General features: G+C 46.8%; 1 protein-coding gene across 1 annotated transcript in view; it reads right to left on the reverse strand.

The window, feature by feature from the left end:
- Nucleotides 1-14,136, reverse strand: part of GPR137B (G protein-coupled receptor 137B) — a 66,309-nt gene that overhangs the window by 29,169 nt on the left and 23,004 nt on the right. The window contains exons 2-3 of the mRNA XM_034949431.3: nt 10,925-10,974; nt 1,084-1,306 (exon numbers count right to left, since the gene is read on the reverse strand). Coding sequence (XP_034805322.1) covers nt 1,084-1,306; nt 10,925-10,974 — 273 coding nt within the window. The remainder of the gene's footprint in view (nt 1-1,083; nt 1,307-10,924; nt 10,975-14,136) is intronic.

Raw genomic sequence — 14,136 nt, forward strand, 5'->3', positions numbered from 1 at the left:
CCTTCTTCCTACAATTTCAAGTGTCTTCATATGGACCCTGGGACTTGGTTTGGAGATGCCTTTAACAGGGTTAAAATATGCACCATTTTCCCGTGGCCTAGAGTGTACGAGCAAGAAAGTCAGATGGCTTCTTTGCTAAATCTCTGATGGCCACTGCTCAGCTCCAAGAGGATCTTCTTGGCTTCTACACGCAGCAGGTGGGCCCGGGGCCAGGGCCTCTGGCTCAAGGAGTCAAGTAAACAATCTCAGAGGGACAATGGCTGGGGTAGAGCTCAGGACGGCTCTGTCTGGAATCTTTGAGGCCGGGAATACAGGAGCCCTAATGTGACTTTGGACTTGGAATTACCTGGAAATCAGTGATTTGTGCCCCACGTTATGAAGCTATCAATTTCCAAAGACAGTTAAAAGACCCCTGGCTCAAAATGGATAGTTAACATGACCAAAAAACTAAAACTGACTTTTGAGTACTGTATTAGACAGTCATTAACTAAACCTAAGATATTATTTTCTTTTGCCAGTAGTGCTTTGTTAGCTTGTGTGCCATAGGGGTGAGCTCAGTGGTATTCTGACAACCTATGATTCAACCCTTCCTATTAAAAACCACAGTTCTGTTGTTAAAAGCCTTGAGTAGTGCGGGCGCGGTGGCTCACACCTGTAATCCCAGTACTTTGGGAGGCCGAGGCGGGCGGATCACAAGGTCAGGAGATCGAGACCATCCTGGCTAACACAGTGAAACCCCGTCTCTACTAAAAATACAAAAAATTAGCCAGGCGTAGTGGCAGGCACCTATAGTCCCAGCTACTTAGGAGGCTGAGGCAGGAGAATGGCATGAACCTGGGAGGCGGAGCTTGCAGTGAGCCGAGATCACCCCACTGCACTCCAGCCTGGGAGACAGAGTGAGACTCCATCTCAAAAAAAAAAAAAAAAAAAAACACCTCGAGTAGCCCCTGTGTGGGAGACAATAAAGTGGAGAAAGTCAAGGCAAAATCAAGTCTAAAATTCATCAAAATGTACTTTTGCAAACCAGGAAACTCTTTTTAGAACACGTTTCATGGGAGGGATCTTGACCACATTTCCACCTACCTTGGACTCCAAGTAAATGTTGGCTAAGGACATCTTAGAGATTTTGTAGAGACAGATGGAGAGAGAGACGGCACACAGCACGAAGAGCGTGTCATTAATGGCCACTCGCACAGAGACGATAACCTTCCTCTCCCAATTTCCCGTCTTTACCAGCACAGCACAGGTTAAATTCACCAACAGGAAAACAAGGCTGATGAAGAGGGAGGCCAGGTAGAGGGGCAACCTGGAAGGCATGAGAGCAACTTGTCAGCTGCACATCCCAGGTCAGTCTAGAAGGAAACTGAGATGTGTTTTGGTGAACTGCTAGAAGCAGACACACCAAAGGTGACATTTAAGAGCTTGGACTTTGGCAATAGACATTCCCAGATTCAAATTACAAACTGACCCCAAATTATGCCTCTGGATGGTCCTTCACCTCTCTGAACCCCACTTTCCCCATCTGTGGGATGTTGTGAGGACTGAGAGCTCACACTCGTTGGCTGGCGTGGACACTCGCTGAGCGCTCCCTACTCACAGTGAAGAGTGGAGAGCACAGCTCGGGACGGCGTTTTACAGACATTCTGACAACTCCACATTGTTAGAATTAACTTAGACAAAATGCAACCTCTTTGAGCCTTGGTTCCATCACTTGAAAATAAGACTACATAATACCTACCTTATGTATAGGTCTTTTGTGGGGATTAGGTGAGATAATGAATTTGTATAATGCATTTTACCCCCAAAAGTCATTATTGACGTGGAGTCCAGAGATCACTCACTAATGTGATTAAAAATCTGCCACAGGCCGGGTGCAGTGGCTCACCCCTGTAATCTCGGTCCTTTGGGAGGCCAAGGCAGGTGGATTGCTTGAGGTCAGGAGTTCAAGACCAGCCTGGCCAACATGGTGAAACCCCGTCTCTACTAAAGATACAAAAATTAGCTGGATGTGGTGGCACGCACTTGTAATCCCAGCTACTTGGGAGGCTGAGGCAGGAGAATCACTTGAACTGGGAGGTGGAGGCTGCAGTGAGCCGAGATCGCGCCACTGCACTCCAGCCTGGGGCACAGAGCGAGACTCAAGTCTCAAAAAAAACAAAAACAAAAACAAAAAACTGCCTCAGCAACTACCCAAGGATCAACAGATGCAAAACTCTACTTCACTGGCCATTTTTAACCTGTAGTTTCTCAGAGCTACACACTTCCTAAGTGACCTGTGTAAAATCTATGGAAAGACTAGGACATGGAAACTGGGATTCTAGTCCCAGCTCTAGACATGCCACTGATGATAAGTCGGTGGGTAGGGAGAGGGAGGGGGTAGAGAGAGAAAGAGGCAGACAGTGAAAAAGAGACAGAGAGGGGCAGGGGATATGGCCCAAAGAGACCTTGGTTCCAGCCCACCCAGGTCCATGCCCAGCTGCAGTTTTATTTCCTGCCCTCAGATTCCAGTGTGACATAACAACCCCCCACTTACTCAGGCTAATCTGAATGGCATTTTATGTCTTGTAATTAATAATTTACCCACTGGCAAAATCTCTCACATAACTTTCAGAACCCAGTTCTACCAAAGAACTTTGTCTACCCGGCTCCTGCTCATCCTCTAGATCTTAGCTCAAACAACACTGCAGCAAACACACCCCTGACCCTCCCTGTACCTCCTCACACGCACACACACCATGGGTACACAGGCAGTCAGGTTTCTCTGACATCTGCTCTCCTGGTCCCTCGTATTTTAACTTCACAGACTTATCACAGTTTATAACAAAACAGACGGGCGACCATCTGATCAATGCCTGCGTCTCCCTAGACAGAAAGTCCCGTGGAAAATGAGACTCTCCATTTCCACTCTCTCCATCCACACTGTAGGTGGCAGGGTCTCCATGAAGAAGGTTTAAGAGGGAGGGAGGGAAGAAGGAAGGAGTCAGTCCAAAAAGCATGACGTCAGCTATCAAGGGCTGCCCTTTTATTTCCTATGAATGCTCTAAGCACAGTAGCTGCTAGATCTTCCCCTGGCTAGTGGGAAAACGACCCGTCATAGGGGAATTAAACAACTTTCTGAGGGAGGCGGAAAGGACTGCAGGCTTCTCCCTGCACAGCCCTGTGCTGGAGGCTGGCCGCTCATCAGGCTCGTGCTGAGAGAGTGGGATGAAGACGAGCGGGCCCCCAAGCAGCTCAGGGGGCAGGAAGGTGCCACGGTAAGGAACGTGTGTGCCCTGGAGGAGGGACAAAGTACTTGCATCGGAGAGATGAGCGAGTCCGACATGCAGGAGGGGACCCGCCACCCCAGCATGGCTGCAGTGGGAAGGGAACAGTGCCCCCCACCCCCCAAGAGCTGTGTGATGATGGAGAGCGCTGTGAAGTCTTAAGGATTCGACCTCATGTGTCATGATACACTCAGAGCTTTTCAAACAGAAACGTTAATGATTTGCCATGGACAGATTCTTTTCCAGGCCCTGATCGCTGAGCAAGGCCCCTCACTCTCTCATGTCACAGGCCCTGCTGTTCCCTCCGCACCTCCAACCTCTTCCCCACCAGACTGTGGGCATGAGAGGGGCAGCCCCACCCTCCCACATCCCCAGCCTCAAAATGCCATGCCGGGCTCCCACTAAGTGCCTATCCTTCAATTCTATGACACACTCTTTGCTTCATGTTTTCATGTTTCCACGGTCAGGATCATCTTGCACTATGGAACACTGTGCATTCAACGTGGGAGTGTTTCTTCTCTTCCTGGAACCTGTTGTAAGGCCCTTGGTGTAGGTCAGAATCAGGAAACTGAAATTTGCGTGCGACCTTCAGCCAGTCACCTAACCAAGCAAGCCCCGCTGCTTCCTCCTCTCTAGAGCTGGAGGTGTTCCATGTCAGTCTCTTGGGGCCATGGAGTGGGCCAGGGAAATAATGCCTGTGGAGCTTCGAGGGCAGCGCCTGGCTTACAGGGAGGTATTACGGTTTTCATGGGCTCTGCCCCATGTTCTCACAGTGATGGGGGAATCAGGGGAGGGGGGTATGGGCCAAAGGAGCTGTGGAGAGAGACAAAGGCAGGGCCGCTTGGGAGTTACCAAAAATCTGTATTCCAGATTCTCAAAAGCCCTGCTTTTATTGTTTTATCCGCTGTGCTTTTGTGAAGAGCACTAGATGGAAACAGCCAGAACCCACGTGTACACACACTCCATGCAGCAGCCTCTGGGGAACGCACTGTCTGGCCACTTACATTGTCCAGATGATTCCTCGTGGGTGCTGTTTGAAATACAGTTGACCCTTGAGCAATACAGGTTTGAACTGTGCGGGGCCACTTATGTACGGATTTTCCTCCACTGCCACCCTTGACACAGCGAGACCTTCCTCTCCCCTCTCCTCCTCCACTTACTCAGCATGAACACAATGAGGATGAAGACCTTGATGATCACCCACTTCCACTTAATAAGTAGAAAATTTGTTTTCTCTTATGATTTTCTGTATTTTTTAAGAGACAGCATCTCCCTGTGTCACCCAGGTTGGAATGCAGTGGCACAATCATGGCTCACTGCAGCCTCGAACTCCTGACCTCAAGTGATCCTCCCATCTCGGCCTCCCAAAGTGCTGGGATTACAGCTGAGAGCCACTGCACCTGGCCTACACTCTTCCTCAGAAAATATGCTTGTTTCTGTAGCTTCAATCATGACTTATATATGACTGAGTTCAAACATCTTTTGTCTCAAGCCATGCCTCTGATCTGAGTTCCAGACTCATTTCCCTAACAGCCTGCCATTCGGAGCCCTGCCCCCTCAAGCCAGCATGTCCCAAACTCAATTCCCAATGTCCTTTTTTTCTGAGTTGGGGTCTTGCTCTGTCATCCAGACTGGAGTACAGTGATGCAATCCTAGCTCACTGCAGCCTTGAACTCCCGGGCTCGAGCGATTCTCCCACTTCAGCCTCCTGAGCAGCTGGAACTACAAGTGCATGCCACCGCACCCAGCCCCAGTGTCCCTCTTCTAGCACGCCTCTAAGTGTTCCTATTTCTGTTAAAGGTGCCATAGCTTTTCATAGACTCTAACTGTAATGTTCTTCTTTGATTCCATCCACCCCCTATATAATCCTTTGTCAAGATCAGTAGATTCTTCATTCCCACTCTATCCATGCCTCCTGTGCCAGCCTCACACAGTCTCATGCCTCTGACCAGAACTCATGTAGTTTCCTAATTCATCTTTGCCCTAAAGCCCCACCCCGCATCTTCCAGAACCCAGCACTCAAGAGGCAGCTCAATCTATGGACAGGCTGCATGCTAATCAAGCTGGTCGACTCCATGTTTTAAACATGTCCAGGTGTCTCCACCTCCTGTCTTTCTGCAAGCTGACTTTTCTGCCTGGAACCTTCCTCCTTCTTGATTTTTATCTATCAAATCCTATTCTCAGAGCCTTTAGGAGGCTTTGTTTAGTCTACTAAACAAAAGCCTGTTATTATCTTAGGAAAGGAGGCTGTGTTGGGAGATTTAAAACAATATGGAAAAATATGTGTGACCTAACATCAAGTTAAAAAGTCAGGATGCAAAATCGGAAATGCAATATAGATATCAACTTTGTCTTGGGAAATCTGTATAAAAACCTATAATGGAATACATCATTGTATTTCCTTAGGGCTGGAGGGGGGTTTATGTTGGGAGGAGGGAAAGTTCAGTGGACTTGCTTGCTTGCTTTCCACATGTCTATATTCACAAAATGTCTATCTTTTTCTACTGTATAATTTTTTTCCTAATATCCTTGTTATCACTTTTATAATGCAAAACCATCTTGCAAAACAAGTTTTTTTCCCTCTATGCCTGCAGCTGTGGTAGAAAGGGAGCGATCTGGAGGTGTGGCGAGAGAGTTTTCAAAGGGGGCCAGAATAAACTGTATCAAAAAAGTATGTTTCCACAGAAACAGAGTTTTGTACACTGCCCCCAATACTACTGCTTTTTAACCTAAACCATAGGGCCAGGATAAATAGCTCATCCTGGCATGATGACAGAAATGACCCAAAGAAATAAAACAATCAGTGTGACCCAGCATCTGGGAAGACCACATTGCTTGTGGGACCAGAAGGATCAGTGCTGCTGGTCAGCAAATGCAGGGATGAGGCGAGTCTTCAAGGCAGCCAACACAACAGTGCCCGACACCTCCTACTGTGAGGGGACAGAAGCAAGGGGTAAAGCATTGTTTAAATTTATCTCCCAATACCATCGATTCCTTCCTTCCTTTCTTCCTCTTTCCCTCCCTCCCTCCTTCCTTCCTCTTTCTCTCTCTTTCCCTACCTTTCTCTCTTTCCCTTCCTTCGTTTCTTCCTTTCTCTCTCTCTCTTTCCCTCCCTCCCTTCCTTTCATCCTTTTCTTTCTTCTCTTTTTTTTTTTGAGACAGGGTCTTGCTCTGTCACCCAGGCTGGAGAGCAGGAGTGCAATCACAGCTCACTGCAGCTTCAACCTCCTAGGCTCAAGCGAGTCTCTCACCTCAGCATTCCAAGTAGCTGGGAATACAGGCGCGCACCACTACGCCCAGCTGATTTTTTTTATTTTGTAGAGATGGGATCTTGCTCTGTTGTCACGGCTGGTCTTGAACTCCTGGGCTCAAGTGATGCTCCCACCTCAGCCTCCCAAAGCGCTGGGATTACAAACATGAGCCGCTGCTTTTTCACTTAAAGAAAGGGAAAAGCATGCCAGGCATGGTGGCGTGTACCTGTAATCCCAGCACTCTGGGAGGCTGAGGCGGGAGAGTCGCTTGAGTCCAGGAATTCAAGACCAGCCCGGGCAACATAGCAAGAACCTGTCTCTAAAAAAAAAAAATTTTTTTTTTAATTAGCTGGATGTGATGACATGCACCTGTATTCCCAGCTACTCAGGAAGCAGAGGCAGGAGGATCGCTTGAGCCCAGGAGATTAAAGCTATAGTGAGCTATGATTGCACCACCGCCACTGCACTCCAGCCTGGGTGAGACCTTGTCTCTTAAAAAAAAAAAAAAAAAAAAAAAAAAAGGAAAACCTGGCTCACTGTATTTTTTACTTATTTAAAAAAATCACAAAGCTAGAGGGCAAACAGTTGGAAATGATTACTCCCATGCCAAATGTTCACATTTCTTAAACCAAATAAATTAAAATACATAGACTGAGAAAGAGAAAGCCTGAATTAAATTGCCTTCCACTCCAGCAAAACTCTGAGCTAGCAGATGTGGGAGGGTAGAGGTGATTTTAAGTGAAAAATAAAGTGGTTCTTGGCTGAGTTGAATATAAATTATCTTCAAAACCAGTGAATTACTACAGGAATAGATTGGAGTGGAAAGTTTCAACTAGTTCTAGACTAATGGCTCATGTTTTATTTCAAGTGAGTTATGATTAAATGAGGGAAGCCAATCTATTTAGAAGCCAACATACCAAAGCATCTCAAGGGAGAGATTGTGGCCTGAAATGTCTCTAGTGGCATCTGGTTTAAGAGAACTGAGGAATTCTATAGAGACTAAAGATGTGCCTACACAGGAATAACTCCTAGTATTTCTTTATATTTGGCAACAAAATCACTAGGACTGCATTAATAGGCATGTCCCATTGAAACCTCACCCTCCTGTTTCAAGGAACTCTCCAACTTCACTGGCCTAAACATCTCACTTTTTTTTTTTTTTTTTTTGAGATGGAGTTTTTGTTCTTGTTGCCCAGGCTGGAGTGCAATGGCGCAATCTCGGCTCACTGCAACCTCAACCTCCTGGGTTCAAGTGATTCTCCTGCCTCAGCCTCCCAAGTAGCTGGGATTACAGGCATGCGCCATCATGCCTGGCTAATTTTTGTATTTTTAGTGGGATTTCACCATGTTGGCCAGGATGGTCTCGAACTCCTGATCTCAGGTGATCTGCCTGCCTTGGCCTCCCAAAGTGCTGGGATTACAGGCATGAGCCACCGCGCCGTCCCAAACATCTCACTTTTAACATCTGGATCCAAATTTATTTCTCCCCATCTTCTCCCTTCATTTCTGCGAATCCCTTCCCAATAAAATGCAGCCATACATGTCAGCACAGCCTGTCTTTGAGGTACACTTTGGCTCAAGGATCAAGCAAGGACTGCCCCACGCACATATCTTCTCACCTGAAGACCCCAGTCCCCGTGCTCAGAGGTTGAAAGCTTTTTAAACAATTTCCTTTCTGACCAGTGCTTTTATATTCCACCTCTAGAAGACATCTAATTACCCCAGCCTCAACTGCTTCCGAGATAAAATCAGTTCCACGGTGCGATCAGACAGAATGTTCTCCTCCTATGCCCATCTTCACTCATGCTTTGACCTACATTTCTGGCTGGGGGGATGCAGGGCAAAGACTATAGATGCAGAGGAGAGTAACTATCTTGTTACTGGAGAAGAGAGGGAACTGTCTACTTGTACTTTATACAGGTTGAACATCCCTAACCCAAAAATTCAAAACCCGAAATGCTCCAAAATCTGAAACTTTCTGAGCATCAATCAACATGATGCCACAACTGGAGAATTCCACACCTGACTTCATGTGATGGATTGCAGTCAAAACACAGTTACAACTGTTTTATGCTGAGTTATTAAAAATGTTGTATAAAGTTGCCTTCAGGATATGTGTATAAGGTGTATCTGAAACATAAATACATTTCGTGTTAGATTTGTGTCCCATCCAATCCCCCCATCTCTCATTATGTATACAAAAATATTTCTTTTTCCTTTTTTTTGAGACAGAGTCGCTGTGTTGCCCAGGCTAGAGTGCAGTGGCATGATCTCCACACACTGCAATCTCCACCCCTTAGGCTTAAGCGATTCTCCCATCTCAGCCTCCTGAGTAGCTGGGATTACAGGCACCTGCAACCACACCCAGCTAATTTCTGTATTTTTAGTAGAAACGGGGTTTCACCATGTTGGCCAGACTGGTCTCAAACTCCTGACCTCAAATGACCCACCTGCTTCGGCCTCCCAAAGTTCTGGGATTACAGGAGTGAGCCACTGTGCCCGGCCTGTATATGCAAATATTTCAAAATCCAAAAAAATCTGAAATCTGAAATATTTTTGGTCCCAAGCATTTCGGATTAGGGACACTCAACCTATACTTTAAATTGCTCTCCTTGGGACCAACATCATTTCATAGTGGATGCTGAAGTTCCACCTGAGCCTGGTAGAGACGTGAACTGAGCCACATACAAAGCAGTGAAGGGAGACAGCAAGATCAGGTGAAAAACAAAACAAAGCCCGGGACGGTGAGTCTTGGGACTTGTATCTTGGCCCAGGCACCTTCACAGAACTTTCTGAACTTGAGAGAAACCTTCTGAACTGGTTTCCTTGGATATAAACTCAGGATTAAACTATTACACCTTCAGAATTTTAAGTAAAAAGTCTTTACGTATTTTTAGATGATATATATTTAAATAAAATATGTATACGATTTAACATATTTTAAAAAATGACAAAATAATTTTTCATTTTGACCCAAGGAGGCAATGGCCAGAGTCACCTTTTCAGAAATGTTTGCCGCTGGCAATGGAGTTCTCCCGGGCAGAGACGCCAGAACCCCTGGACTCACGCTGCACCCCCTCGCCTCTTCCAGAGGCCTGCTCTCCTCCCCCAACCCCAGTCAAACCTGACTATTCTTTTTTTTTTTTTGAGATGGATTCTCACTCTGTTGCCCAGGCTGCAGCACAGTGGTGCAATCTTGGCTTACTGCAACCTCTGCCTCCTGAGCTCAAGTGATTCTCCCACCTCAGCCTCCTAAGTAGCTGAGACAACAGATGTGCGCTACCTCGCCCGGCTAATTTTTGTATTTTTAGTAGAGACAGGGTTTCACTATGTTGGCCAGGCTGGTCTCGAACTCCTGACCTCAAGTGATCAGCCCACCTTGGCCTCCCAAAGTGCTGGGATTACAGGCGTGAGCCACTGTGCCCGGCCAAACCTGAGTATTCTTTAAGCCACTGGTTCTTGGCCTTAGGAAAGTCATAGGCCTCTCCCCTCTGGGGAGAGCTACGAACCCCTCCATAGAAAAATGCAGATCCCCCTCCTCACATAACTTAAGAGGTTCCCTTCCAGATTACACTCTGGCACAAGCCTCTCTTCCACAAAATGTCCATGCCTCCCAGTGTCCATGTTTTTGGCATGTTGCACATCCTGCTCTGCCTGATTCTGCAAGCCTTTGTGTTAAGCCATTGTTACAAATATAGACTGTCCACTTCTCAGCTATAACACATTCTTCCTCCTGGTGCCTAAATGAGCACTGAATGGTCAGAACAGTATTTCTGGATGTGGATGGATACCCTGCAAGCAGCTGTGCAGCAACTTAGGGTTCAATGGGCACTGAAGTTCTGGAAAACAAGGAGCCGGAGCCTACCAGCAGCTGAGACAAGGCGGGTAAGGCCACCAGGTGGCAGGCTGCAGGGGCGAGGCCCTGCCACAGCTGCACCTGCACCTGCATCTGTACCTGTACCTGTACCTGCACCTGCACCTGCACCTGCACCTGCAGTGGGAGCGTGGGAGGTGCGGGATGGGGAAGGGGGAGCACCTGGCAAAGCACTGCATCTTCAAGGAACCCTGTTTCCTTCTGCTGAGGCTCTTAAGTGCCTCAGGAAGGTTTAGAGGCAACATACACCTATTTTATTCCCATGTATTTCCTCCTGTTAGGAAAGGCACCAGGCTCTTGTTTCTGAACTGGGTAAGTATGATGCAAGTCCCCATGATTCATGAAGTCATGATCTGATGACCTGACCCTTACCGGCAATGCACATGATGTGCACAATGTGGGCAGCCAGCCAGCAGGCAGGACTGTTTCCGGTGGCTCACAGAACAGCGATGTGTGCAAACCCCAATGGAGAGATGAGATTCATGTGTCGGCACTTTCCCCTTCTACCACAGAAAGAGATGCCCTGCAGTACTTACCGGTATTTGAGTAATTCTGGAGAATATTTTGACTTGGCTTTGAAAATCACCTGCAACGACAGAAAAGCATGGCAGGTTGGGGTCCAATATGTTGACAGAACCAGACTGATACCATCACTGGGAATTCCTCTGCCCCTTCATCCCCCAGCGCTGGGCACGTTTTTTGTAATTGAAATGTCCACATTTGTTATGCCAAACATTTCTTATGTTGCACATACAGTTTTAATAGTAAAGGAATTCGAACATGGTTAAAAAAGAAAACAAAACTAAATGTATTACTAGTCTACCATGGCCAAGTACTTCTGTTCAGATTCTTTTTTTTTTTTTTTCCGAGACAGAATTTCACTCCTGTTGCCCGAGCTGGAGTGCAATGGCGCCATCTCGGCTCACTGCAACCTCTGCCTCCCGGGTTCAAGTGATTTTCCTGCCTCAGCCTCCCAAGTAGCTGGGATTACAGGTGTCACCACACCCAGTTAATTTTTGTATTTTTAGTAGAGATGGGGTTTCACCATGTTGGCCAGGCTGGTCTCGAACTCCTGACCTCAGGTGATCTGCCCACCTCAGCCTCCCAAAGTGCTGGGATTACAGGCGTGAGTCACCACACCCGGCCTTAAGATTCTTATTTAAGATAAACAGTCCACTCTCTTTATTAGAATTTTTGCTGGCACCAAATTAGTAAGTGTCTGCCTACCCAGGCCTGAAACTTTGCAGTACATTTAAAATAACAAAACATCTTTGGACAAAAGAAGTATCAAATTGGACTGTTTTCTGAAACAGAAATATTGCAGACTGGCATTTCTCAAGCTCTTTTCTAAGTCTTCACAATTGCTGGATTGCCCACACACACTGGATGGCAGAGAGCCTGGCAGAGCCTTCGAGAAGGTGAAGAGGAGGCAGAAGGTAGGTGTCCACGCATGCTTCCACGCCCCAGACAAGGAGGCTGCTACTGCTACAGCACGTGCTGGAGATTCAAGCAGGGGCTCAGGCTCATGGGGATCTCAGTGGGGGGTCTCTGGGGACTAGGGTAGCCTGTGGAGCAGTTACACATGAGCACATGTGTTTAACAGGGTTGCAATACAGTACTGGGAGAAGGAAAGAAAGGGTGTGGAAGACTGGAGGAGAGAGGACAGCTTTTCAGAAACAATCTGTCAAGCATCTGAAGACCCCCATTCCAGCAAGTCTGGACTCTTTGACCAACATCTCTCCATTCTCCTGCCGCACCCCCTCATCCCCCAGCCCCTGGCAACCACCACTGTACCACTGTACCACAAGTACCACCGTACTCTCTGTTTCTATGAGTTCTAACTTGTTTGGATTCCACATATAAGCGGGATCTATTTGTCTTTCTGTGACTGGCTTATTTCACTGAGCGTAGTGTCCTCCAGCCACGTTGAGTAAGTCCTGGGGAGCTCTCCTACAGCGTGGTGACTACAGTCAGTAACAATGTATTGTTTACTCGAAATTTGCTAAGAGAGATCTTAAGTGTTCTCACCACAAAGCAAGGGTGGGCAACTATGTGAGGTGATGGATATGTTGTTAACTAGCTTGATTGTGGGAATCATTCCTTATGTACATGTATTATTCAAACATCACGGTGCACACTTTGAATATATTCCGTCTTTGTCAATTATACCTCAATGAAGCTGGGGCGGGGAAAGAAGACTCACATTCCCCACTTGCAAGCAAACTGCTCTCCATGGAGTTCCTAAACCTACCCTCGGCCTCGGGGCCTTTCCTCCCACGGCCCCCTGAAGCTCCTGAACCCCGGTGCTCAACGTGCATACCCGCCTGGTCCTCCTCTCCCTCATGAATCCCCCAGTCACATCTACTCTCCGCTGCTTCTCAGGGAGGAGGCTGAAATGGGAGGATCGCTTGGGCCCAGGAGTTCAAGACCACCCTCACCAATATAGTGTGAGGCCTCAGCTCTTAAAAAAAAGTACCATAAGATAATGATTTTATGACGGCCAGGCACAATGGCTCACGCCTGACCTCAAGTGCCCCACCCACCTCGGCCTCCCAAAGTGCTGGGATTACAGGCGTTAGCCACTGTGCCCGGCCATTCCTAAAGATTTCTAAGTAAGCACCTCTTCCCTTTTATAACCTCCTCCGAGCTTCATAGGTGAGGCTTCCAACCTGCTAGAAGAATTATTTGGTTCTGCTATGAGTTTTCTCTCTGTCATAAATCCTTTTTGGAAGTAGGTAGGAGGTAAGGATTTACACCATATATACATTAAAATATTTTTCTCTGGTAACGGCACAATAGATGGCTCAGTACAGTGACCCTTCTTTAAAGGAGTCCTGGTTCCGCTTTATCTGACAACCCACCACGGGATTTTAGGCAAGACACGTCACCTTTGGTATTTCTCTGACATCCATAAAAAGAAACGTTACCAAACAACCTCTCTTAGAAACAAGAAATAGATTAATACGTGACTCCAAAGTTCCATTACAAAATATGCTACTGATTTCACGCAACACAGAACAATGCCTTTCTGTTAAACAGTCCTGAGGGATCTTGCTTTTAATAACTGAGGCTTCTTCACAAATGCCAAAGTGAGAAGAAGAAACTACAGAATTTTTTTAAAAATGTTTGACCCGTTCAATATAAAAATCTGTTTTGATTGCCCACTTAGTGGGGTTTACCAAGCGGTAGGTAACCCAGTCCAGCACGCCTGGATTACTCTTACCCAACACACGAAGTGGCTGTATTGCAGCGCTCCTGGCCACCATACATAAATGTTCATATGCTTTGCCCCAACAATTCCACTTGTAAGAATTTATTCTGAGGCAGGCCTTCTCAAGGTGTTCCAGCAGAACTGGAAATTGGTAAGAAATATTACCGAAAATAAACGTCACGTGATCAAATTTAGAAACTGCTAGGAAAACTTTCTCCCCCTGCAGGAATTGTCAGAGCCTTTCAAAGGCAAATATATTGTCAATCTTCAAGAGAAACATACGGTATACAGCAGTTTTCCAAATTTATTTGACCAATTACAGTCTTCCTAATGAGTGTTCCCGGGAATAGAGTTTGGGAAGCACTGCGCTATGGAACCAAGTATGAACAGAAGGTTCACTGCAGCCTTAATAAGAGTAATGATAACAACAACAAAGGAGAAGCAACAGCAACTTTAAGATGCTTCCCAGCCCTTACCCCATGAACATGAACACAGATCAAGCAATGCACTGAGTACAAGAGGGCCCTGGAGTTCGCC

Source organism: Pan paniscus, chromosome 1 (genome assembly GCF_029289425.2).
Source record: "Pan paniscus chromosome 1, NHGRI_mPanPan1-v2.0_pri, whole genome shotgun sequence".
Lineage (NCBI taxonomy): Eukaryota > Metazoa > Chordata > Mammalia > Primates > Hominidae > Pan > Pan paniscus.